The sequence below is a fragment of the Ochlerotatus camptorhynchus genome, unplaced genomic scaffold (assembly GCF_037179485.1).
Source record: "Ochlerotatus camptorhynchus isolate MF236.1 unplaced genomic scaffold, CSIRO-AGI_Acam_v1.1 ptg000193l, whole genome shotgun sequence".
NCBI classification, from domain to species: domain Eukaryota; kingdom Metazoa; phylum Arthropoda; class Insecta; order Diptera; family Culicidae; genus Ochlerotatus; species Ochlerotatus camptorhynchus.
The window spans coordinates 3,383,241-3,410,258 of NW_027040683.1; the positions used below are offsets into that span (position 1 = coordinate 3,383,241).

The window sequence follows — 27,018 nt, forward strand, 5'->3', positions numbered from 1 at the left end:
GAGTCCAGCACCGATTCGTCGCGGGATAGGTTGTTCACGGCGAGCTGAGTAGTGGCCAACTGCTGGGAGATTTGCCGCATCAATGCCTGCTGATTGTTCAGGATCTGCACCACGGCCTCTGTAATGTTGGTCGGCTGTGGCTCCACCATCGCTACCAAACTTTATCCCCGGTCTTCTAATCCGCGAAAACACCGGTCAAACGCGCAATTTTCCGCACGAAAACTCCTACACCTCGTCGCCACTGTTGCGATATAGGTTTGTATTGAGTGTACGCGCGCAATTCACGAACACTTAGGACCAAATGTAATGTTCAGCTTGATTTGAGCTAACAGTCATCGTCAAGGCAAGCCATGTCAGTGACAATGCTGTCAGTGACGGACATGTGCAGATTTTTTAGGACCTAAATTTGTAACGAAATTAAATTATTTGAGCAAAATAATTACAGGGAGCCGTTTAACAAGCATCTACGACCTGAACTGCTTGGATAACAATAATGTGACACAGAATACACGAAATTAAACGTCTTGTTACCAGGTGAAGCTTTGTCACTGACGAAAAAATGAATGAGATTTCTTTGAGTATCAAGTTTATCAGTGACTAAGTGATGAACAATTTTGTCAATATCGCGCGAAAGTCTGTCAATGACAATGACAAATCTCAACACTGATAAGCAGACGCCTGCAAAAAAAAAATTAAAAAAATCACACGCTAGCGAATCAATCTACGCAACATCTTTTTTCATTTCTCACATCTACTTGCATCGTGCCAATCTTCTTTCTATCTACTAAGCGTGCGCGCAGCTAACCACAGCAAGACAAAATCTTTCCTGCATCTTAGATAGTCACCTCCCTCGGTTATGGGTTATGTTTGCTAAAATTCAGCCATTTTGGATCTTGTAAAATTTTCTAAATGGCAGCCTCGACATTTTCCAAAAAACCGTAGCAACGTACCAAAAAACGGCATTGTTGTTCGAAATGACGTTTGAGATCAAGTTGTAGATTTATCTGGGTCTTTCTGGGAAAAATAAACAAAAACTGTTTGCCAAACTTGTCAAAGTTGGATGGTGAGCAGCATGAACGAAGCATACATTTTGTTGTTGCACTAATGGAAGTGAAGTCCACGTATAGTAATATTCCTAAAAATTCATCTCGTATCCGATAAGCACGTGCTGACCACTGCTGATAGCCAAACGTACGTATTTGTCAAAGTCCCCTACCAAGTGATTATCTTGGCAAGATTAGGACCACAAAACAGGTGTTGATTTATGTAATAATCCTGAGAATGTTGCTATACATCTATAGTGACATAATGTTGATTTCTTGCATAGCCCATTTGAATAGTACGATTGGGCACTACTGAAATTCTGCGTAACGATTCTTTTTCTTTAGGATGTAACAATTCTAATCATCCAACAATTGAGTGCTGTACGTATATTTATAGCAGCAGATAAATTAAGTCATCTACACCTAATCTCAACGGTTTGTTAGATATTGAACCCAGAGGGTCCCCTGATACCCCCGTATCAGGATGAGATTACTGCCAGCGCGCACGCTGAAGCTATAAAAGCATGTCACCTTGCTCGGGTCACCATTTCGTGCGGTTCTGGTAATCGTACTGTCACACCAAGAGTAGTCGAAAGTTCAGTTCATCATGATCACGAGGGCAGTTGTCTTACTGGCCGGCTTACTAGCCGTGGCCAGTGGAATGGTTCGCGAAGCATGGTTCGAGACCAGCGTCGACCACTTCAACCCACGCAATCAGGATAAGTTCGACATGCGGTACTATTCCAACGATGAACACGCCTACGCCAAAGGACCGATCTTCGTTATCGTTGGATCGAACGGACCCATTGAAACCCGTTATCTGAGCGAGGGTCTGTTCTACGACATCGCCTACCTGGAAGGAGCTTACATCTTCGCCAACGAGCACCGTTACTTCGGCCACAGTTTGCCAGTTGCGTAAGTATTCGAGATTGTGTGTGGAGTTTATGAAAGACTAATTCATGGACTGACTTTACAGTGATGCCACTTCGGAGAAAATGGATTTCCTGACCGTCGATCAGGCTCTGGCTGATTTGGCTGCCTGGATCCACCACCTGAAACATGATGTCGTTGGCAACCCCGATGCCAAAGTCATTCTGATGGGCTACGGTTATGGTGGTAGCTTGGCCACTTGGTTCCATCAACAGTTCCCGCATTTGACCAACGGTGTTTGGGCATCCAGTGGCCCCATGGAAGCTGAATTTGACCTGGCCGGTTACATGGAATCTCTGGGAGAGACCATTGGCGAATTTGGTGGACGTGACTGCTATGGTACCATCTTCTCCGGTTTCCGCGTTGTTCAGAACATGATCACTTTGGATCGCACCGATCTGCTGACCGAGCTGTTTGACCTGTGTTCGGCTGTAGACACTGACAATCGCCTAGATACTACTGCCTTCCTGTTGGGACTTCAACGCGACATCGAAGATGAAATAATGCACCTTCGCCACACGCAATCGACTACCGAGATGTGCGAAGTTATCGAAAATACTGACGATGATATCGAAAACAGTCTTCTTGCCCTGAGCAATTGGTTCCTACGTGAGCACCAATTTGAGGAATGCGTCGATCTTGGCTTCAATCACTTCATGGCTCCCTACTTGGAAACTGATTTCGATGCAGACTATCTGCAGAAAGGATACCGCCAGCGTCTGTATCTGCAGTGCACCGCAACTGGATTCTTTGCCACTACCGAATCGTTCTACCAACCCTTCGGCGATCAGATCGATAATGACTTCTACGTAGAAGTGTGCCGTCACGCTTTCGGAGACTGGATCAACGAAGAAATCATCCGCAATCAGGTCGATCGTACGAATGTTCGCTTCGGTGGTAAGCAACCGGAGGTCGTCAATGTCCACTTTACCCACGGAGACATCGATCCGATGATGGTGACCGGAATCGTGGAAGATTTGAACAAAGAAGCAGTGGCCACCGTGGTGCCGAATGCGTTCCACGCTCCGGATCTGGAGTCGATCGACTATATGTACGACTCGCCCGAGCTTATCGCTGCCAAGGAAACCACTCGTAATCTGATCGATTCGTGGATCTTCTTGGATTTCGATCCAATCCATGAGGTTTAGTTTTTTTAAGATTATAATGTTTGGTCATTCGTTAAATAAACGTGTGTTTAAGATTTCTTAATGGGACTGTTATATGTATAATAACCCGGTTTTACGAATATAATGCAACGGATTTTTGTGAAATGCTCCAAGGAGATTCTTTAGAACTGATGATTTGAAAGTTTAGACGGAAAATGTGCACTGTTCTCAACAGGTGGCGAAGGTTTAAATGAAATCCTGAGGTGCACTCCTTGAACATCTACAAAGTTCCATTATCCTTGCTTCATAACTTCCACGAAGTTTCATCAACTTCTTCCAAGTTCCATAATTATTGTTTTGCCGTTCTCTTAATTCGACCAAGATCTCAGGACATGCATGACCTTCTTCAAATTTCAGGAAAGCTTGTGAATCTGGGTGAAATTCTCTGAACTTCTACGAAAATCGCTGAGCTTCAAGCTTCTCAGAATTCCTATGAAGTTTACTGCACTTCTTCAAAGTTCCCTAAACTTTTTAGAATTTCGTTGATTGTTAAAAAAGTTAAAAAAGTCTAAGTTTAAAAAATCCCTGAACTTCAACGAAGTTACATGAATTTCTACAAAAATCGCTAAATTTCTCGCTAATTTTTATCAATGTTAAATGCAGTTCTACAATGTCCTCTGATTTTCCTCGAAACTCGCCAAAGATTTACAAAATTGTCTAATGTTCTATGAAGTTCATTGAGCTTCTATGAAGTTCATTGAGCTTCTATAAAGTTTACAAAGTTAGCTGAACATCTATAAAATTTTCTGCACTTCTAGAAAGTTCCCAGTTCATTGAAATGTTAACGAAGTTTTCAAAAGTTCTACGATATTTCTTGAAGATCTATGAAGTTGCTTGAAATTCTATAACGTTTCCTTTGCTTTTAATAAGTTCTCCGAGCTTCTACAAAGTTCTCTGAAGTTAAATGATGATCTCTTAACTTTTACGAATTGTCCTTATTGAAAGGTCTCTGAACTTTTGGGAAGACCCAGCTTTATAAATCCGAAATATTGAACACCTTCCGTGGGATTTCCACAGCAACTTCAAGGAACTTCCTTAGGAGAAGTTTGAGGAGCTCCCAGAAGAAGTTTGAGGAGCTCCCAGAAGAAGTTTGAGATGCTTCCAGAGGAAGTTTGAGAAGCTTCTGGAGGAAATTTTCGAGAAAGTTTGAGAAACTTTCTGAGAAATGGTCGTGAAACTTCTGGAAGATGTTCGAGGTACTTCGGGGGTAAGTTCAAGGAACTTCCAACAAAAGTTCAACAAACCTCCAGTAGAAGTTCAATGAACTTCCATCAGAAGTTTAATTAGCAGAAGCTTGAACTTCCAGAACAGGTACGTGGAATTACCAGGGAAACTTCAAAGAACTTCTCCGGGAGATTGTTGCTTAAATCTCCCGGAGAAGTTCCAGAAGAAGTTTCAGGAATTTCCAGAGGAAGTTTGAGAAGCTTCCCCGAGAGATTCTACGAACTTTCAGAGGAAGATTGAGGGACTTCTGGCAGTAGTTGGAAGAGCTTCCAGAGGAAGTTTGAGAAGCTTCTAGAAGAACTTCCCTCAGAAGTTTAAGAAACCTCTAGCAGAAACTTGAACTTTCAGAGCAACTTCAAGGGACAGGAGATTGGAGGAACTTCCAGCAGACGTTTGAGGAATTTCCAAAAGAAGTTTGTGAAGCTTCCAGAGGAAGTCCGAAAATCTACCAGAGAAAGTTAGAGGAGCTTTCAGGGAGATTTTAATAACTTTCCGAGGAAGTTTTAGGGGCTTCAAGCAGAAATTTTAGGAGCTCCCAGAGGAAGTTTGAAGAGCTGCTAGAGAAACTTTTCGAGAAAGTTTGAATAACTTCCCGAAAAATGTTCGAGAAACTTCTGGCAAGTAAGTTCAAGGAACTTCCAGCAGACGTTCAACGAACCTCCAGTAGAAGTTCAATGAACTTCACAATTGACATTCAATCAATCTTCAGTAGAAGATTAATCAATCTCCTGTATAAGTTCAATGAACTTCAATGAGAAGTTCAGGAACCCTTTAGGAATTGCTCGAACTTCCAGAGGATGACCGGGGAGTTTCCAGGGCAACTTCAAGGAACTTCCCCGGGAGATTCGAGGAACATCATGGAAGAATTTCCAGAGGAAGGTTGAGAAGCATCAAGAGGAGTTTCGAGAATCTTCCAAAGAAAGATTGAGGAACTTCCTGCAGAAGGTTGAAGAGCTTCCAGAGGAACTGTCCGAGAATGTTTGAGGAACTTCTCGAGAAAGTTCGAAAAACTTTTTGAAGAAGTTCAGGTACTTGCAGCATAAGCTCAAGGAACTTCCAACAGACGTTCAACAAACTTCCAGTAGAAGTTCATTGAAGTTCAAGAAACCTTAAGCAGAAGCTCGAACATTCAGAGGAGGATCGTGGAATTTCCAGGGCAACTTCAAGGAATTTTTCTGAGAGTTTTGAGGAACTTCCAGCAGAAGTTTGAGGAATTTCTAGAAGAAGTTTGAGAAGCTTCCAGAGGATGTGCGAGAAGCTTCTAGGCGATCTTTTCGAGAAAGTTTGAGAAGCTTCTGGAAGATGTACAAGGTACTTCGGGGGTAAGTTCAAGTAACTTCCACATTCGTAGTCTTTTTTTTTTGCCGTGATTGGCACCACCGACTAGCTCGGCATTTTATTTTACTGGATCTCAGTGAAAAACTTGCCGAGATTCAGCTAAAAACCGGGAGTTTTGCTGAGATCTCAGCGGTCTACTGTGCCAATCTCGGCAAAAAATCTAAGCGTGGCAGCTTCCAACAGACGTTCACGAACGTCCAGAAAATCAAGACACCTCTAGCAGAAGCTCGAACTTCAGAGAGGAGGATCGTGGAATTTACTTCAAGGAACTTCCAGAGGTAGTTTGAGGGACTTCCAGCAGAAATTTGAGTAGCTTCCAGAGTAAGGTTGAGAAGCTTCTTGAGGAGCTTTTCGAGAAAGATTGAGGAACTTCCCGATACAGTTCGAGAAACTTCTGGAAGAAGTTCGAGGTACTTCGTAAACGACACCAGGAGTTCAAGAAACCTCTAGCAGAAGCTAGAACATTCAGAGGAGGATTGTGAAATTTCCAGAGCAACTTCTAGGAACTTCCCCGGAAGATTCGAGGAACCCAGAGGAAGTTTGAGAAACGTCCAGAGGAGGTTCGAGGATCTTGCAGAGAAAGTTCAAAGAGATTTCCCGGAAGTTCTAGAAGCTTCCAGAGAAGGTTCGAGGGACTTGCATCAGAAGTTTGAGGAGCTTCTTCAGTAAATTCGAGGATCTTTCAGTGAAAGTTCGAGGAACCTGCAGAGAAAGTTCAAAGAACTTTCCGATGAAGTATGAGGAGCATCCAGAGGAATTTTGAAGAACTTCCCGAGAATGATCGAGGAATTCCTCTAGAAAGTTCGAGGTAACTCGGGGGTAAGGTCAAGGACCTTCAATCAAGTTCAACGATCTTTCAACTAACATTCAAAGAACTTCCAGCTGTAGTTCAAGAAACCTTTAGCGGAAGCTCGAACTTCAAGAAGAGCTTCCATAGCAACTTTGAAGAGCTTCCTGAGAAAGTTTGAGGAACTTGCAGAGAATTTTTGAGGAACTTCAAGCGGAAGCTCGAGGTACTTCGGGAGTAAGTACAATTAGTAAGTCAGTAAGGTAGTTCGATGATCTTCCAGCATAAGTTTAAGGAACTTCCAAATGAAGTTAAATTAAATTTTAGCAGAAGTTCAATGTACACAGAAAAAAAAATATCAATTTGAATCATCGCGTAAAGGCTCTCCTCGTTTAATTTTGAACTATAGTTAGTATAAACAACGAAATTTGTTAGCAAGCTTGTATACAACAATCCCGATTTATGCTATATTGCGAATACATTTTAATGAAATATAGTGTACATTTACGCCAAATCTAGCATTAATTACGTGTGCACAACATATCGCTGAAATTAACATGAATATGTCAAACGGTGTACTTCAAGCAAAAATGCAGAAATGCAAGATATATTTAGAAGGGGTTTGAGAAACTTCCAGTGGGATTCGAGGTACTTCAGAGGGTCATTCGAGGACCTTCCAGCATAAGTTCAAGTTATTCCCAATGAAGTCACAGTACGAAGTTTATAATATCTTTAGCAGAAGCTGGATGAATTTCCAGGGGAGCTTTAGGGAATTTCCTGAGGAAGTTTGACGACCATCCTCGGCAAATGCGAGGAGCTTCCAGCGGAATTTTTAAGGGAACTTCCGGCAGAAGTTCGAAAAAATTTCCGGATGAAGTTTGAGGAGTTTCCAGGGGGCTCAGAGGGGTCTCGTGGATTTTTCCAGGGAATATTGTCATATCTGGAACTTTCCCTGCTCAAGAAACTATTCTTAAAATGGTTTCTGAAAAATCATCAGAAGGGATCAATTCTCAATCCACAAATAAAATAAATATCAATATCGTAATCGTGCCTTATTTATTATCTCTCGACGTAACACACATTCTCAATTAATTCTCCGCAACGAGCTCCTCCGACTTGGCCATCTTCCTCGGGTTGCCCGGGTACAGATAGGTGGCCATGAGACCCTTCACACGAAGCTTAACTTGCCTCAGTTCTTCGGAATCATTCTCCGAAATGGCCGGCAAATCTGAACCGCTGAGCTCCCTGGGGATCACATCAGCCAAAGCGAACGCATTCCGATCCTGGGTGATGCTGATCTTACGCCACGGATCCGCGGCACCGTTGGTGAAGTGTACTTCCGTGATTCTGGGGCTGTTGCCGCCGAAACGATTGTTGGCGCGCTGCGTAGCATAGTAGATCGATTCAAAGCTAATCCAATCGCCGAAGATCATACGGCACATTTCCGAGTACAGTTCCAAGTTGACACGGTTACCGAATGGCTGGTTGTCCGAATCCGTTGTGAAGAACCATCCAAATTCATTGCACTCTTGGTACATCCACTGGCGAGCACCCATCAGGACGAGCGAACTATTCCAGTCCGTCTCGCTGAATAATTCCACTGCCGTGTCGACGTCCGTCACAACGCAGCCAATATCCTCGGCAAATTTCGTGTTGAACCAGTTGGCAAAGGCGTCCAAGGCAGTTGGCATATCTCCTACGGTGATGTCTTCGCAGACTTCAGCAAAAGCAGCAATACTAGAAATAATGAAAAAAGGACCTTGCTCATAACCTCACTTCGCAAAGAAACAAATTACCAACTCACTCTCTGTTGCGCAGAGTGTACATCTCGATGGAAGTCATCAAAATGGAGAAGAAGTACTGAACTTGCAAACGGTTTTCCACATCGATTGGCGTACAGATGTTGAGCTTCTCGTACAGCAGATCTCCCAAGCCAGAATCCAGCAAGTTCTGCATAACGTGGAATGCAACGAAGATGTCGTTGTAGCACTCCTGGCTTCCGTAGGTGATCAGTGATTGTCCCCATGCTTCGGAGAATTCCTGGAAGTCCATAACGGCATTGGTCCATGCACTGGAAGACCAAGCCGCATCGGCCAAATGTGGATAACGGACGCGGAACCAGGTGGCTAATGAACCTCCGAACTCGGAACCAGAAACCATCACACGGGCGTTCTCATTCTTGAGAACTTCTTGCTTCAGATAACGAACGAACTCGGCAAGATCGGCCAGGATCTGATCAGTGTTCAAAAAGCGTAGGTTTTCCGTGCTCGAGTCCCTAGAAACATCATCAATCAATCAATTAGCCTCTCTAACCACCAAAACAGTAATCTTACTCCGTAACCCAGCTTTGGCCGTAGAACCGAGATTCAAAAGCGTAGACGGCACCGTTCATCTCCCGTCCCATGTCGTAGATCAAGGACGATTCGTCCACCATCGAGGTCCGGATTGGTTGATTTCCGCCGAGGAAAATCAGAATCGGCCCCCCTGGAAGGTAGTAATCGGTGACCGCAAAGTACCGCAACGTCCACTCGGCTGTGTTCTGCGAGTTGAAGTGATCGACACGGGTCGTGAAGAAGTTCTCGATCACGATCCGTTTGTTCGGCTCGGCGGCAGTTTCAACAGATGGGGCGGGTGCTGAACGCTTCGTTAAGACCTGCTGCATGAGCATACGGCTCAGTTCCTTGTTGGGAGTCCGGGGAACACCGGCGGAGGCCATGGCCACCAGGGCCAGTGAAACGAGAACGATCGCCTGCATGTTGGGCTGTTTTGGGATGGGATGACGACGATATTGGTCAATTTCGCGGTAATCGGATTTTTAGAAGTGATAAAGGTAATCATGGGTGGAAGCATGTTTATGGCTGATTATTTTCGTTATTGCTACATTACGTGGGCAATTCGGTGATGGAGTGAATTGGTGCCCATGTGATAAGAGGTTTATTTGAGGAGATTACCGAGTTAATCTCACAAGTGTTATGAAAGAGCTTCCTGTTGAGAGGTTTTCTTGGACGTTCGGGAATGAGCATTTGTTTGCAATGCGTGATCTAATCTGGGACAAGTGTGAATCAACAGTGAAGATAAAAGCAAAACAGTCGGTTCCATCGTGCATGTTCTAAGGGATCATGCTTAAATGGGGTAGGCTTTTATGGTGGGACTACAAGGGGAGGGAACGGGGCTAAATTGGTCACATGCTAGGTCATTTAAGTATTGAATCTTGAATATTTGATCGTTCAGCAGCCATGATTTCTGTCAAGAGTTTATCAATAAATTTCCCGTACAAAAAGCTTTTTTAATGGGACATTCGAAAAAAAAAGTACGGTAGTTGATACACTGATAAGAAAAATCGTATACTCTTGACTGGACCAAAAAATAATGTGGTTCGCTTGCATACAGACTGTCCGGGATAAAAATAGACAAATTGGTAAACTGTTGAAGGGGTTGTTCATAAACTACGTAGACCTGAAAGGATTTAGACCTCCCTCCGCCTTTTTCCGACATTTTTTGGAGTTTGTATGGACTGTAGACAATCAAAAATCTCCCTCCCGCTATGGTTTATGAACATCGCCTAACTGAATAATACCAAAATTGGATCAGTACTAAAGTCCACAGTACACTTTTAGTTAGTGTCACCACTGTGTTATGAGTTTAACCAATCCGTATCTCGTAAAAGTTAACCAGTTCACTTATCCAGCTTTTTACGCTCGCCATAATGTTGCTGAGGGGTGATTCATCTTTGACATTAGACACTTACCATTTTTTATGGCACAGTTGTAGAAAGCTATGATTTATTGAATTGTTTTAAAATGTGACAGGTTAAAAATGAACAATTCAACATTTCAGACCAAGGAAAAAGTCCTACGGGATCAGGACCAATCCAGGAATATCAGGACTACCAGAAGAAGCTCGAACTACACAAGGAATATCCCATGTTTTTCAGAAGGATGATTTGGAGAATTGATTCGAAGCTTACAACGCATGGAAGTTGAGTCAGATTTGGGAAGCACAAAGCTGGACGAGGCCATTGCCCGCCAGAAGCGAACACTTGGACCAACAATCAATACGAAACTAACGATTTTAAATTGGCTCACTACTTGACTAGCCTATTGGTCCCAAGCAAAACGATTAACGTACCCCATTCTAGTCGAAATTCTAGTACTACACAATGTTTGTTTTGATTTGCTATGAAAGTTTGACAGATAAAATGAGGGGTTGTTGGATTTTCCTATGTTTCGAGGGGTGAATCGATTAGCTTGGGACCGAAGAGAGTACCAGAGCTGAGTCAAAAAGTTGAGCACATTTCTTCGAGACCTACTAGCAACAATCAATACGAAACTAACGATTTTAAATTGGCTCACCACTTTAGTAGCCTATTGGTCCCAAGCAAACGATTAACGTACCCTATTCTAGTTGAAATTCTATTACTACACTATGTTTGTTTTGATTCGCTATGAAAGTTTGACAGATAACATCAGGGGTGTGTGGATTCATGCAGAACATGCAGGGGTGAGTGAAATAGCTTGGGACTGCTTGGGACCGTTGTTCTGGTACTGAGTGAGCCAAAAATAATAATGATTTTCTTCGGGACCCAGTGGTCTTAGAGTTACCTCTATGCCTACTAGTCTTAGAGTTACCTCTATGCTTCTAGTCTTAGAGTTACCTCTATGGTCAAAGTGCAAAAAATTTTCTTCAATCATGGCCATCTTGATCTTAACTATGATGGTAATCTTCATAACATAATATGTCACATAATCAAAACTCATATTACTCATAAACTGAATAAAACTTTCCTCGCTTTTCCTCAAAGATCAGTTCTAATATGAGGAAAATCGACGCAAATGTAGTATACTAACAGACTGAGTGACCATTCCCGATTTTCCTCATATTCGTTAAGTTTTTACTAAATTTTAAATTTTACACATATTTAAAAAAAAGTTTCAGTGTACCAAAATTGATAAAAGTTTGGATTTCGGTTCCATTTTCAATGCAGATTACGAATATGCTTTTACTTCAATACCCTTAATCAACCCAGGCTCTTTAGGGGTATTGAGGTGATTACATATTCGTAATCTGTATTTCAAATGGAATCAAAATCCAAAATTTCATCAATTTTGGAGCACTGGAACTATTATAACCATAGAGGTAACTCTAAGACCAGAAGGTCCTGAAGAAACGAGCTCAACTTTTTGGATCAGCTCTGGTACTATCTTCGGTCCCAAGCTAATCGATTCACCCCTTGAAACATAGGAAAATCCATTAACCCCTCATATTATCTGCCAAACTTGCATAGCGAATCAAAACAAACATAGTGTAGTACTGGAATTTATACTAGAATGGGATACGTTAATCGTTTTGCTTGGGACCAATAGGCTAGTCAAGTAGTGAGCCAATTTAAAATCGTTAGTTTCGTATTGATTGTTGTTATAACTAAGTGTGACTACATTAGCGAAAATCACCATCTTAGCGCCCCTCGGTGGGCGTTTGTATGGAAGCAAGCACTCAATTTGTTAGTTTTGTGTCAAACAGTGCAATGGTTATATCAACAATCAATACGAAACTAACGATTTTAAATTGGCTCACCACTTTAGTAGCCTATTGGTCCCAAGCAAACGATTAACGTACCCTATTCTAGTTGAAATTCTATTACTACACTATGTTTGTTTTGATTCGCTATGAAAGTTTGACAGATAACATCAGGGGTGTGTGGATTCATGCAGAACATGCAGGGGTGAGTGAAATAGCTTGGGACTGCTTGGGACCGTTGTTCTGGTACTGAGTGAGCCAAAAATAATAATGATTTTCTTCGGGACCCAGTGGTCTTAGAGTTACCTCTATGGTTATATTTTGCTTTAAATCTTGATTTAAATATCGAGATGGAAGTAAACGAGATCGAAAAAAAAATATCGTTTCAAAATTAATGAACCCAATTGACATGATTTGCCTAGCTTGAGTGGATGATGAAAGCTGTTTTGTCAATATCGCCGTGTATGGTCGATATTTTGCAGCACTGCTTGGGAGGCCTGGAGTCGGAGGATGCTTGCCTTTATTTTAAACATTTTTTTTTTTCAGTATGGACCGAGGGGAGCGACACATCTAAATCTCAAGTTTAGATGGTCAACAAATCTCACACTAGCGAATCAATCTTCGAACAATCTTCTTTCATTTGTCGCATCTACTTGCATCGCTCATCAATTTTTTGCAGGAAATCTTCAGAATCGTCATCAATCTTCTTTCTATCTACTCAGCGTGCGTGCAGCTAGCCACAGCAAAATACAATCTTTTTTGCATCGTAGATAGAGTCGTCCCCCTCGGTATGGACCCCCTTAAATGTCGACTGAAATCGATATCGGACATCATTTTGGAAACCAAGATGATGATTTCGATTCACAGAAAATCGTCAGATATCTTACAATACAAGCATTTTGAAACAACTAGGAACACGAGTATAGATCAAAAATCGATACCTCTGGTCATTTTGGAATACAACCAACCGGTGGAAACTAACGATTTTAAATTGGCTCACTACTTGATTAGCCTATTGGTCCCAAGCAAACGATTAACGTACCCCATTCTAGTCGAAATTCTAGTACTACACAATATTTGTTTTGTTTCGCTATGAAAGTTTGACAGATAAAATGAGGGGTTAGTGGATTTTCCTATGCTTCGAGGGGTGAATCAATTAGCTGGGGAGCGAAGAGAGTACCAGAGCTGAGACAAAAAGTTGAGCACGTTTCTTTGGGACCTTCTGGTCTTAGAGTTACCTCCATGATACAACCATAGAGGTAAATCTAAGACCAGAAGGTCCCTTAAGAAACGTGCTCAACTTTTTGGCTCAACTCTGGTACTATCTCCGGTCCCAAGCTAATCGATGCACCCCTCGAAACATAGGAAAATCCACGAACCCCTCATTTTATCTGTCAAACTTTCATAGCGAATCAAAACAAATATAGTGTAGTACTGGAATATATACTAGAATGGGGTAGGTTAATCGATTTGCTTGGGACCAATAGGCTAGTCAAGTAGTGAGCCAATCTAAAATCGTTAGTTTCGAATTGATTGTTGGTATTACAACTATAAATTACAGAACATTTGGTGATACACCGCCAGTTTGATATTTGTGGGTCTCTTGAAATCAAACATTTCCCACTATTGCACTCGCGTGGTGTCCTTTAATTTGTTTAAAAGAGTTCCAATCAATCCGACATATTTGCGCAAATAATCGATAACTTCAGGAATGCTGGCCGGTGTTTAGGGATGCAAAGGTCTTCACAAACACTACTCGCAGCAAACTGCCACAACAAGATAGTTTTAAATCGATTAAAATCTGCTTACACTTCACTATTAACTGACTCACTGTAATAACCCTACCTGTCGTACACTAATGGTAATCCTAGAATAAGTCCACTACCGAGCAAATCGGTATAATAACTCAGCTATGCACGTTCCTTTCAGTTCCGTTTTATACGAGTCCATCCGAAATCGTACTTATCTTCCTGAAAATATACAATCAGTCCAATTCCGATTTATAACTATCTGGGGCATCAATTTGAGTAGATTAGAAGTAGGAAGAAGAAGCCCAGGGTTTGCAGCGGACAGCATGACCGATGAAACTGTCTAAATATGTCCGAGAGCTTATCGGAAATACAATTCCTAATATTTATTTGGCTATTTCGGGGTAATATAATGACCGGTTGATTGGACTATATGGTCAAACGGCGACGGCTCTTCAAATAAGAGCATAACAGACAACCCGCTCGGTTATGCAGTTTCATGTGGGCAATCAGCTGATGATAGGCATTCATTTGAACCTGAAGGAAATCAATATCAGTGCTGCAAAATATCAATATCGATACCTACAAAATGCTGAATTTTACTACCGAAGTAACAATTTAAGTTTTATGAAATGTTACAAAGCAACTGTAAAAAAACATTAATAAAACCCTGGTCAAGGCTATTTTGTCATTAATGCATCCACCAAAACCTCATTAAGACTAGAATATGTCTAGTCTCCCTGGAGAAGGTTCTGAGGGGTGCACAGTGGTGCAAAAGGCCAAATCCATGAACTTTTCTCATTAGCATCTTTCACAGAGGTGTTTTCAAAAGGGTGTTTTAGAAGAGTTTTTTTTTATAAATGTGAATGAATGAAGTTAAGTTTTAGTTCGGAACTTCACCGCAGGTGGCGCTGCAGAGTCTAAATTTTTAGTTTGACTATATAGAGATAAGAAGACTTCGAGGGGGGCGACTCTATCTTCGATGCAGAAACGATTTTGTTTTGCTGTGCTTAGCTGCACGTACGATGAGTAGATTTTAAGAAGATTGATGAAGATCTTGAAGATTTCCTGCAAAAAGATGGAAGTCGATGCGAGTAGATGGATTTAGATGCTTAAAATGGCAAGAAGATTTTTCGTAGATTTATTCGCTGGCGTGAGATTTTTTGAGCATCTATGATTGAGATTTAGATGTGTCGCTCCCCTCGGAAGACTTGAGCTAAGTTGTCGGTTGCTTCATAACTAAAAACTTTGTAGACGACGCCATGTCTCTATCTGCTTGCGATTTTGAGTTATGAAGCGTTTTTTATAGAAGGGCCTCACAAATCCGTTTTTTGTAAATATTTCCGAAATTATTTGTTTTAGATGACTATAATGTTGTGCAACTTTTTAATAGTCACGAAAATACACAACTTTACTGAAGACAAAAAGGTTCTATCTGCAAAACAGAACATGTTATAGGCAATATCAGCTCAAAAATAGCCAAATTTCAAGCATCCACAAACTTAAAAGAAGCAAAAAGGGGCAGACGACTCATCAATATGATGAAACTATAGTGAAAATACTATCATTTCATCCAGGGGGAATGACACTCATTTGGATGTATTTTTTCAGTCTAGTAATTCCTTGGGATTTTCGGGGAAAAATATAATTGATGGGATTTTTTTGAGTGTGTCGTGATGACGAAAATACCCAAGCAACAATTTTTGTTTTATTTAAGTTTTATAGCAGTTGATATAACCAAATTATAAAACCTTCACTGACGACCACATTGCTTTAACAATCTCCTGAGAACCGCAATACAGCCATGTCATGGCCAATTGGCCCAGTTTTAATGCAGTAATTAAAACTTGATATGCGAACTACTTTAGGAGCATAGGATTTATGTCAGTTTTATCACACTCTAGACGTGATTGTTAAAAATGAAAACATAAAACCTCCTCCAGGTCAGAAAGTTTTAACAGCCTTCTAATGACTACCATAAAACTATATTACAACCACATAAATCGCTCCTGAAGAAGTTGATAAAACATGATACGCAAAACATTTTGACAACTTTGAAGGTTTTAAATTGGGGTTTTTGGATGATAGTTAATATTGAGAAATATTTTATTGTGGTTTTATTGTTTCGATGTTTGATGTGAAATCATGATCCTTGTCAGTTGGTAATAATGGCTGATATTATTGTACATTGAAAATAAGACGACTTTATTATAATTTTAAACCAATCTGTATATGCTTCACAGCATGCCGTGCAATATTTATCGTGATTATTATACCAAATAGGAGCATAAATTTAGTGCGCCATATGAATACTAAAATATAGGGATATTTTTAATTTGTCTGCATTAGCACCATGCATTAAAGAGTCATTCAAAGATTATCTATTTAGTACAAAACTGTTACTACTGTTGAGCAATAACCAGTCACATATTATTTAATTATACATAGATGTATGAAAGTGTTTTATTGCCTATCAATTAAAGCGTAATTATTCATACTGTGTGAAATTTGTTCATACGGCGACATTTTTTTTTCGTTATAACTTGCTACTCCTTAAAAATACCTTAATATAACATATTCTCCTAGATTGGAATTCTATAGCATAACATAAACCTAATGGTTGTATCTTAGCATTTCGTAGTCCAAATTGAGAGCGTTAAGTTATATTTAAGCTATATAACTAGCTTGCTGGTTTTATTCGGTACAGCGAATCAAAACAAAACAAAAACCATGACCACCTGTCAAAAAGTCAACATTCCAAGCGATCCTCCTATTTTCGCTTGTAATCAAGATGTAAGAAATGCTTATTGGATCCACTAAAAGCTTTTTCAATACAAGGTTTAAAGCCGTGATGTCAATACTGGCCATCTCCAAACGGATTTAGTGAAACTGTCGGCGTTGCTTTAAGAAGGGTTCGTGGATCTTTCGGAAGTGTATCGGAAAGCCGCTTGTTCAATATTTTTAAGAGCTCCTTCACTGCACTGTGCCTTATGTAGGGATCGTATAACTGTAGTTCCTCCAGGAGTTTCATATTGTCGATCGTCTCATCTTCATCGTGTTCAGAAGCACTGAAGGGGTTTTCATTTCATATATCTGAATAGATTTGTTTTTTATAATGACAAAAAATTTCAGAGTATTTTTTGTTGTAGCAGTATATTTCTTATCTGTGAATCTTAGGCCTCTGATAAAGATGATAGTTGTAATGAAGCTTTAATGAAGGTCTAAGACTGCTTCAAGTTTTATATCGGTCATAAAAAGTGTACCATAAACCATAATTGTATGTTTTGTTTTGGTTTTATTCTTCAGTTATAAGTAGTGATGCAGAACCACCTTACAGCTACCGTTAAAACTATGAAGTCTGAGTTTTAATTTAGTAGTCATAAAACAGTTTTATAATAATACAACCACAGGCTGGAAGGGATGCTATTATAAAACAATGATAAAATAAGAATAAATCTTCCAAGCATTTAGATTGTTACTTGGGTAGAGCAGGGATAGAAAAAATTAATGGGAATAGATCAGGCAATTAATGTGATGTGAGGGGTGTTAAAAATTTCAGAGGGATACGAGTCTGAACGCGAAGAGGATAGGTGTAAAAAGAAGAAAAATTTGCTGCAATGAAGCGTTCATGAATTACGTAACGCTTATAGGGGGAGAGGGTGTCACCTATATCGTTACGAATTATACATAGAGGAGGAATAGTAAAGCTTTGCGTTACGTAACAAAGAGAACATTTTGTTTTTTTTTTCGTTTCTTGATGTAAAGTTTGAAAATACAGATCTTTTTTGACGTTTTTGGTACAACAACGAAGGCTGTCATCACTAAATCTTGCTTTGCAAAATGGATCTGTTTTAATTTTATAAATTGTGATTTTTGCTATCCTTTAACTTTTGAAAAGCAGGTACTCGATGGTACGCTGATTCTTTGTTTTTGTTTTGAATATTAATAATATAATTAATTACCTAAAAATAAAAAAAAAATACAAAACGAAATCAAAAATTAATTAAATGGAAAGGCGGGGGGGGGGGGATTATAGAGCGTTACGTAATAAATAGAGAGGGGTCATTTTCAGTGTATCGTTTTGTTCCAAACGGGGGGGGGTCAAAAATAGTGATTTTTAGCAAAACGGAATTAATGGACACCGCTCGGGACACCGCCCAACTATAATAACCAAAGCTCACAGCTCAAGTGCAGAAAACGGTTCCACACCGAATAGGTCGAAACTGCAAACTAGGAGGAACGGGTGATGGCGTTTGATTACAAGGTTCCGGTTAATATTCCCAGCTGTATTTGGACGGGAACTTGATTCGCAATATTCTCGCACAGAAATACATCAGCCGGTGGGTGTCTTACTTCACCATTAGCTATTTCTTATCCGAACCCTTGACCAGCAGCAGAGACGATTAAAACTTTGGCCGAGTGGAAAAAATGACCTGAATTCCTTTTCCACCTGCTTGTCGTAGGGGGTTTCATTGGTAAGGCTTTTCCCGGGGCTAGAATCAGCAGTTCGACCGAAATCAACAGTTGCTTCGCGCCTGTTCGGCAACTTCCATGCTACAACACACAGAGACCCGGGCTCTTATCCGTCGAATTCGATCGGTTTGAGTCCGGGATGCTAGAGATGAACTAGCCTAAGGCTAAAAATCTCTTTAATAAAGCTTTAAAAAAAAATCCTCCGTGATGCACTTGATGTTTTTTGCCCCCGAAACCGATTATAGACGAGTGGTCCGTCATCTTTTTTTTTGTTTTCGCACCGATTTTTTACCGGCATGGCCAGCTGACATACGTGGTGTTTGTTGTGGAGAGTGTTGTAAACTGACAGTGAGTATGGCAGATTGCTTCGCGGTCGACCTGAAAACTTCGAGAAACTCCACGGCTTGCTTGACAATTTGTGTGCATGCAGAAGGGATAAGTTGGGAATAGAAAGAATAGATAGGATGGATTGAAATTTTGTGCACGTTGAAAATTATATGAGAGGTTTGGGTAAAAATGGGATAATCCTGAAGTGTCGTTCCCCAGGGGGGACGACACTCATTCAGATGAATTTTATTTTACCATGCTTGCCTGTAAAAGTAATGTAATTGAAGAGAGTTTTTTGAGTTTGTCGTCTTAACGAAAATAGAGTAAGAATAAAAAAAAATACATGAGATTCCTAATGGGATTGCATTGGATGCGAGCGTGCTTTAAATTGTCATGGGGATGCGTGCAACTGAAATGAAACAGTACGATAGAAAAACATCGAAGTAGCCACTTTAGTCAATGCTAAGTGAAAAATAATGTTTGGATGGTGACAGCTGGACTACAAAAGCCCTCAACTGATAGAATGTATCGATTCCACGACGAAACTGCAAAAACCTTTAATTCTAAACACGCAAACGAAATTTGTGAAAACCAGCAGAAGCGGCAGCATCGCGGATTCGTGTAGCCGTTACCGAGGCTGGAAACCTCGGTCCCGTCACGACACTGTGATAAAAATTCTACCCTGAATTTGAACTCATAAAAGTGACTTGGAGTGACAGTCTAAAATCTCTTAGAGCGCTTTTTAAAACTACCTTTAATACCATCTGAAATAACTTGTTATCCCTGACATTCATTCTAAAATCTACTCAAAATTCCAAAAAAGTTTAGTCTGGTTCAAAAATTTTAAAACTTTTCAAAGCCCCAATTTTTTTTTCTGTAAAATAAATTAAGTAATTTTTTCCCGATTTGTCATTGAAATTCCCGGCTTTTTCCCAATTTCCCGGTTCACTGGTCATCCTGCTCATCCCACAACTGTCCAATAATATTCGATCGACTCTCCACAAATGAGAGAGCGAGATGTATCGTCGGATTCGTGCAATACTGGCACCACTCAAAATCTGTGAAGTTTCACATTCAACGTTTGAAAATTTGGGGTTCAGTTTCAATTTTTGATTCTTTTGATTTCCATTGGGCTGAATAGAGTGTGTTTCATTAATTCTTTCAAATTCAGATTAAAAAATAAACAGTTTAACGATTTTCACTGCTTCTTATTTCAGATGTTCTCATTTGTCATTTTTTTTATCTCCTCTATGACGCGCTTGATGTATTTGCGAACCAGCCTAAGGCTGAAAGCCTCCTAAATAAAGCTAAATTAATTAATTGATGTATTTGCGCCCGCGACGAGTGGTCCGTCATCTATTTTAATTTAAGCTCCCACGGGAATCCAATCAAGAAATCACTTCATCCTTGGAATTCAGCATAGATATACGTGGTGGTTACCTTCGTACTATTCATTCCTTCACGTTTCAACCGGTGAACACTCGTGTTTATTTCAATTACCATGGAGACGTAATTTGTGATTAGCCCCGGTCCCTTTCAAATTGTATCATTATTTATGAACGGCCTTATATTTGAAATGACGTTTCACATTCATCTAGTGATGTCCGATTTTCATTCGAATAATCGTTTAATCGATTAACGAACCGAAAAGTAAACTATTTATAATCGGTTAGATCATGCCGATATAAGCATTAACATCTCCACAGGATCATCACCGATCGTTTCAAACATGTGCTGCACTCTCATTGGTGGAAAAATGGCAGCACAGCGAACAAAAAATAATCGATTAGTTGTTAATCGAGTAATTAAAAAATGGGACATCTCTGATTTTGGTGAGATAGTTTTGATAAAAATGAGCGCAAAATTTCATCTCTTCCGAGGGGGCAGCAAAACCACAAAATTACCTTGAATACGGGGGGTTCTCATTGGATGAAAGGGACCGTGAAAGAAGACACTAAAATAGAAAGTTTTTCTTCCGACAGTTTCATCTTAGTATTCATCATTGTTTCAACTTTGATCATTTCCACCAGCTTCGCCAGGACAATCGCCGCCTTGAACGACTCAACGCATATCAAATTTTTTTAACACCATGTTTATTATGGAGATCGTTGAAAACTGACAGTGCTTAGCGATCGACCTGAAAACTGCTGACGTGCTGTCAAATCAGCGTACTGATTAAATTTAACTCAGCAAATGGTTCACAGCCTAAGTTGGGAATAGAAAGAATAGATAGGATGGATTGAAATTTTGTGCACGTTGAAAATGTTAGGAGTTATTTGGGTAAAAATGAGATAATCCTGAAGTGCCGTCCCCCCTGTACATTGGTCTATTTTTTATTTAATTTTAGTAAAATGAGACATCAATTTCAATCAACGATTTCCATGACAGTCGTAAATATATCATGGATGAATATATTCACATGCTTAACTCTTTGTCTGTACCTTGGGATCAATTTGACCCCAGGCCACTTTGATAGGCTGTAACTTTTTTATTTGTCGATGGATTTTTCTAATTCTTTCGCGACTAGGCGCGTCCTTCGAAGCTCTGTAATACTTGATTACTTAAAGAAACTTGAAAAAATATTTGTTGGAAAACATTTATTGAAATACTTACGTTGTCTGTACCTTGGGGTCAATTTGGCCCCAAATTCAAATTGCCGTATCTTAACGCATTTTCAATTTCAATTTTAAATGTTTTGCATAGGTAATTTAGTGGACTTCCCGTTACAATTATCAAATTTTTTTTAGGGCTGGATATGTCGGGGGGAGGGGTCACTGCAAAAATATACCCATGAAATGGCATATTTGCAAGTTGTCCAGATGGACAAGACCTATCGTCAGGAAAAGAGTTTAGTTCAGAATTCACTCACTAGGCATCGCTAGAGTGACACTCATTGGCATTGATTGCCTTAACTTAATATATGGACTAGATAGAAGGCTTCCGTCTTAGGTAAAGTTGTTTTGATGGACTAGACCTATCTTCAGGACTAGAGTTTAGTTCAGAATTCACTCACCAGGCAGCGCTAGTGTGAAATCAATTATGTATTGTTTACCTTAACTTAACACACGGCCTAGATAGAAAGTAATTCAGATGGAAAAGATCTCTCCTAAGGTAAAAAGTTTAGTTCAAATGCACTCACCAGGCAGCGCTAGTGCGTGACAGTCATTTTAAATTGTTTGCCCTAACTTAACGATTAGACAAGATAGAATGTTCCCGTCTTCGGCAAAGTTGTTCATATGGACAAGACCTATCTTATGGTAAATAATTCAGATCAAAGTTAACTCACCAGCGCCGCCGCCAGTGTGGCATTATTTTTTTCATTTTTGCCCTAACTTAACATATGGATTAGATAGAAGGTTCCCGTCTTCGGTAAAGTTGTTCAGATGAACTGGACCTATCTTCAGAATTAGAGTTTAGTTCAGAAAACACTAACCAAGTTGCACCAGTGTGATATTAATTTCAAACTGTTTTCCTAACCTAACACATGGACTAAATAGATGGTTTCCGTATTCAGGAAATTTGTTCAGATGAACAAGACCTATTTTGTGGTAAAAAATTTCGGCACAGGATTCACTCACCAGGTGGTGTTCGTGTGACATTAATTTAGAATGTTTTGCCCTAACTTAAGATCTTAACTAGATTGAAAGCTCCCAACTTAGGCAAAGTTGTTCAGATAGACTAAACATATTCTATGGTAAACAGTTTAGCTAAGAATTTACTCATCAGTTTTCACTGTTGCTTCACATTGTTTCGAGTTTTTTGGTTTCACTGGACAGCTTGCCTAGATGAAAGTTATTTGATTTCGACCAAGTTTTTAAGATGAACTAAAACAATTATATGGTAATCCTCATAGTTTGGAATTCATTTCCCAGGGATCACTAAAGCGTCATTTTGTTTAGATTTTTTGCATTAATTTTATATTAAAGTAATAAGAATATCGCTCTCTTCAGCAATTTTGGTAAGATGAAAAAAATAATATATTAGTTGCCAACTCTGTACAGAGGAGTCCTGACATCCAAATTTAGAAATAAATATGCAATTCAATTTAAGCTTTTGTTTATTTGAAAATATATTCTTTAAAATAAGACAGATATGTACCAGTCACTATTGTTCATCAACTAATCATCACTCTCTTCACTTGGCTTTTCAATGCAGGCTTGGCAAATCGAATACATATGATCATTACAAACATATTTGTGACATGCCGTACATTGCGTGGAAACTTTCTTGTCGCTGGACCGTGGACATATTAAACATCGGGAACGTTTACAGGTACTCTCTTCTTCTTCTGTTGGTGATACACTCACTAGGGTATATCCCATTTGACGAATAGCATCTGCTACATCACCGAAAATTTTTGAAGACTTCGCTATTGCTCTTCAATTAAAGGATGAACCAACTCCTTTCCCAATTTCTTACGTTTTGTAGAATAATTATCAGCATTCGGAAATTTAAAAAAAAGTAAAGAATATAAGCAGCAATACATGCTACGTCCATCATATTGAAGAACGCAGTCATGGACCATCTATTTGATTTTCTCCGACAGGTGTACGTTGAAACAAGTTTGTCCATATTGTCTACTCCACCTTTAGTCTTGTTGTAGTCCAATATTATTGTCGGCTTGTTTATCTGTGTCACATCCGTTTCATTTGTGTGATGCATTGTGGACAGTAAAATCACGTTAAGTAAAATTGAGAAAAAAAAATACCCCCCCCCCTCTTCCTTCTTTCGTCACGTTTTCCCTATACCTAATGCATTGCTTGTTACAAAATCATACCCCCCCCCTCTCCCTTAGAGCGTGACATAATATATGCATCCCCGCTTATCTTGGAGTTCAATAAAAAGCTGGTCATCAGGAAAGGAGTAGCTGATTGTATTTCACATAAGAATATATAGCAAGCTTACCCGTAAATCATTATTGAACAATGCTAGGACTATGAGAACTAAAAGATCACTTTTCCCATAGTAATTCCCATATAAACTTCCAAGGGACAGTGCAGTATGAGATGGGGAGATGTAACACTAGCCGGCAGTGTTGTTATGGAAGAACTCTCTCTACAATGTCGCATTTATGGTCATTGTAGACAGCTTTAGTCCGGGAGTTAGAAAGTGATAGCTCTATTGCAGATCCAGCAACCCATTTCAGAATGTCTGGAGAGTCACGCCCATTCTGAGGTTACTTTCACTGACAATAAGCCCCGCATGTATGTATTACCTCTATCAATAGGATATTAGTATTACACACACACTTCCAGTTTCAACATGTTCTATTGAACATGGCACGTATTTAGTTTATTTATATTTTTTAATTGTGAAAGGTATTTGGAATGGTCTCACCATATTAATTTGATTCTCCAATCCATGGGTTCCGTAATTTTGATTTTCTTCAAGCTTTGCATCTCATTTCGTGATGCACCTTTGTCGTACTACTTCCTTTAACGAATACTAATTTTCTTGCATTGTCATGGTCATCTGGGAGGAGGTTCGCGTGTAGTGCTTTCCCCAGGAACAGTTCGCGGCCATCAACTGCCACCCAGGCATCTTTCATATTGCTCGCAATCAACGACACCGGCGAGAGACCAGCAGCCGTGCACTTTTGCAAGCGGAAAACTTGCTGATTCCCGGCAACGTCGGCCTCCGAATCACCACCAAAACTCACGACGGACACCTTATCAACACGTTCCCGGGCTAATTCACCAACTAGACCGATCTCTCAATAGAACTACACGCCGAAAGTGTAGCATCCGAACTCTGAGAACCGGGCTCCTGGGAGGCAATGAAAATCGACATCGAACAATGGAACTGAATCTGCGTTGTTATATTTTGAAGGTTAGATTCAAGGATCCAACCGAGCCACTCAAGGCAAACACAGGCAAAACACGATATATCACTAAATGATAACTTTATGAACAGTTGAAACTAAATTTCAGCACACAAATTAACAAATGTAATGCCAAAATTTGTTTTTCTTGAGGCAACGCACTATGGGCAAAAATGGGTCCAAAATTACCCAAAATTCAATATCTCAACAGCACGCTGAATTCCGGCCATGAAAAACAATTTTTCCGAAGGGAAATTGTTAGATGAATCGATTGCACGTGGTCCCATAGACCGGAGAGCCTTGTAGGTATGTGTTTTGGACCATTTTACCCCATTTTCCCCTACTTTTTGGAGGAAATGTTTTTTTCACAGCTCTATTTTTCGTAAAACATAAGCACTTTATGCATGGTTTTAGAATACTATGTCTTTAAACAACAATTCATGAGATATTAGGGGAATACGGGGTACACTTTATAGGGGAGTAAGGGGTAAAAGTGAACCCTCGCTAAATTTATTTTAATTCATAAAAATGTTGAACGATGCGATTGTTTGAATGAACCCAAAGGTTGCCTGCAATAATAAGATTTTTTTTTTAAATTTTAAGGTTAATTGGGGTTAAATAAGTTTAAATTTACTGCTATCTGTTTTAAAAGAGTTTTCACTTTTTTTGTCTGTATGCAGCAAAACGATATAGTGGTTCTCAGAATTTTGTAAAAATTGGTAGTTTTGTTCCTAATCGCTACATATTAGACCCTTATTTTTTATTTTGTCATAAGGGTGACTATTTATATATTAGAGCGGTAAAAAAAAAAAAAAAATTCGATTTTTTTCAAAAATTTATAACTTTTGAACTGTTTGGCCGATGGCGGAACTCAAAATACCTAATGAAAGTTAATTAGAAGTATTTTTAAGAAAAAAATATTAAGATATTAAAATAAAAGGATTTTGTATTAAAAAACATTGATTGTTTTTTTCTCACTTTTACCCCTTACTCCCCTATAAAGTGTACCCCGTATTCCCCTAATATATCATGAACTGTTGTTTAATGACATAGTATTCTAAAACCATGCATAAAGTGCTTATGTTTTACGAAAAATAGAGCTGTGAAAAAACATTTCCTCCAAAAAGTAGGGGAAAATGGGGTAAAATGGTCCAAAACACATACCTACAAGGCTCTCCGGTCTATGGGACTACGTGCAATCGATTCCCCGGACGATTTCTCTTCGGAAAAGTCGTTTTTCATGGCCGGAATTCAGCGTGCTGTTGAGATATTGAATTTTGGGTAATTTTGGACCCATTTTTGCCCATAGTGCAACGATTGACACAGTTGGAGCAAAAACCAAGAGCAAATTTTCATTATGTCGTAAGTAACATTCGCACCAATCCGAGAAAAATAAAGTTTTGTTTTGATGACCGAAAAGTTATTCCTATTTTCAATTAAACTCGTATAATCTCATAGTGATAGCAATGTTTAACATATATAGCAGGGTTCTAATCATACAAATGCAATTCGCTAGCTTTCATGTTAAAAAATACTGGTTTTTAAGTCAAAAGCTATTATACGTCGTTTGGTGGCCCCTATTGTTACTTAAGTCAAAGTGTATTTACCAGGATATTCGGGAGAATTATCAATTACGTCTCCTTACGTGCAGCCCATTCATCATTTTAGGACCACCGAAATCATCTTAGCAACAAACAGTTCGATTTATTCACTTTAATAATGAGAAAGCGAAACGACGAACGTACACTTTTCACGGGTTTCTCAGCGCTGCTACTTGAGTCAAACGGCATCTCCATAGAAATCGGGTGACTTAAGTAACATCGAAAACTATTTTGATCGGAAGGTGATTACGTCAAAAAGCAATTTGACTGGTAAATAAATTTAAAAATGGGATGTGATCCTATATTCGGACAGAATATAGTGTAATAGCAGGAGCATCGATTGACACTGATAGCTCGACTTTGTTTACCTTTGTTACTTTCGACGTAATGAAAATTTGCTCTTGAAACGATATTTTGAACCACCCTAATAAACGGAGAAGAATATCGGCAACCGACTTACCACCCTTAACTAACTACCCTTAGGCCGTTCGCAATGCTGAGTTTCAAAATTGTTTTAAACTACTCGTCAATTCTATAATTTGAAACTGTCAAAAATAAAACTGCAACACGATCAGCGCAACGCACAGTTCTAAAAGATGTTTGTAATCATCAAGTTCCATAAACTTTACTGTTTTCTATGAAGTTCATAGAGTTGTTTGTGAAGCTCTTCGAAACATCTTTAAATACATACAAAGAAATTTGAAACAGACTTCCATTCGTGTTTCAAACTCGCTCAGAAATAAAACAGAATAGTCGAGCAGTTGCAAATCTGGTGCAAAATAGTGCTCGAATAATGAAACTGCAACTCAGCATTGCGAGAGGTGCGTTTCTGTTCTAGTTTCAAATTGAAACAATCCTTATAAAATACAACAGCATTGCGAACGGCCTTAAAATGCCACGTTGCCAGTAAACAAAGTTGACCGTTGCTATACGCGGTATCCATGTCTACGGCCATGCGAAGCACGTGCTTCCTTTATAGGTACTCTTTGGAAGGGGACATGCAAACAAGCAATTTCGTTCAAAGTTTGTTTATGTCGTACCAA

General features: G+C 39.5%; 3 protein-coding genes across 3 annotated transcripts in view; 2 read left to right on the plus strand and 1 right to left on the minus strand.

Moving 5' to 3' along the window:
• Nucleotides 1-27,018, plus strand: part of LOC135702476 (uncharacterized) — a 518,995-nt gene that overhangs the window by 428,294 nt on the left and 63,683 nt on the right. The gene's annotated exons all lie outside the window — the stretch shown is intronic.
• LOC135702418 (putative serine protease K12H4.7) lies at nt 1,575-3,184 on the plus strand. Its single transcript, XM_065223455.1, has 2 exons — nt 1,575-1,958; nt 2,020-3,184. Exons 1-2 carry the CDS (start codon nt 1,651-1,653, stop codon nt 3,119-3,121), a joined length of 1,410 nt encoding a protein of 469 aa, XP_065079527.1. The 5' UTR covers nt 1,575-1,650; the 3' UTR covers nt 3,122-3,184.
• LOC135702497 (putative serine protease F56F10.1) lies at nt 7,522-13,946 on the minus strand. Its single transcript, XM_065223567.1, has 4 exons — nt 13,851-13,946; nt 8,822-9,249; nt 8,293-8,763; nt 7,522-8,225 (listed from the first exon to the last, which is right to left on the minus strand). The coding sequence occupies exons 2-4, from the start codon at nt 9,241-9,243 to the stop codon at nt 7,577-7,579; spliced, it is 1,542 nt and encodes a 513-aa protein (XP_065079639.1). The 5' UTR covers nt 9,244-9,249; nt 13,851-13,946; the 3' UTR covers nt 7,522-7,576.

Excerpts from the sequence above, each read along its gene's own strand:
- LOC135702497 (XM_065223567.1), bottom strand. The coding sequence starts at position 9,243 with ATGCAGGCGATCGTTCTCGTTTCACTGGCCCTGGTGGCCATGGCCTCC. Across the intron at positions 8,764-8,821 it reads GGCCAAAGCTGGGTTACGGA|GGACTCGAGCACGGAAAACC; the intron begins GTAAGATTACTG and ends TGATGTTTCTAG. Across the intron at positions 8,226-8,292 it reads TACACTCTGCGCAACAGAGA|TATTGCTGCTTTTGCTGAAG; the intron begins GTGAGTTGGTAA and ends CATTATTTCTAG.
- LOC135702418 (XM_065223455.1), top strand. The coding sequence starts at position 1,651 with ATGATCACGAGGGCAGTTGTCTTACTGGCCGGCTTACTAGCCGTGGCC. Across the intron at positions 1,959-2,019 it reads GGCCACAGTTTGCCAGTTGC|TGATGCCACTTCGGAGAAAA; the intron begins GTAAGTATTCGA and ends CTGACTTTACAG.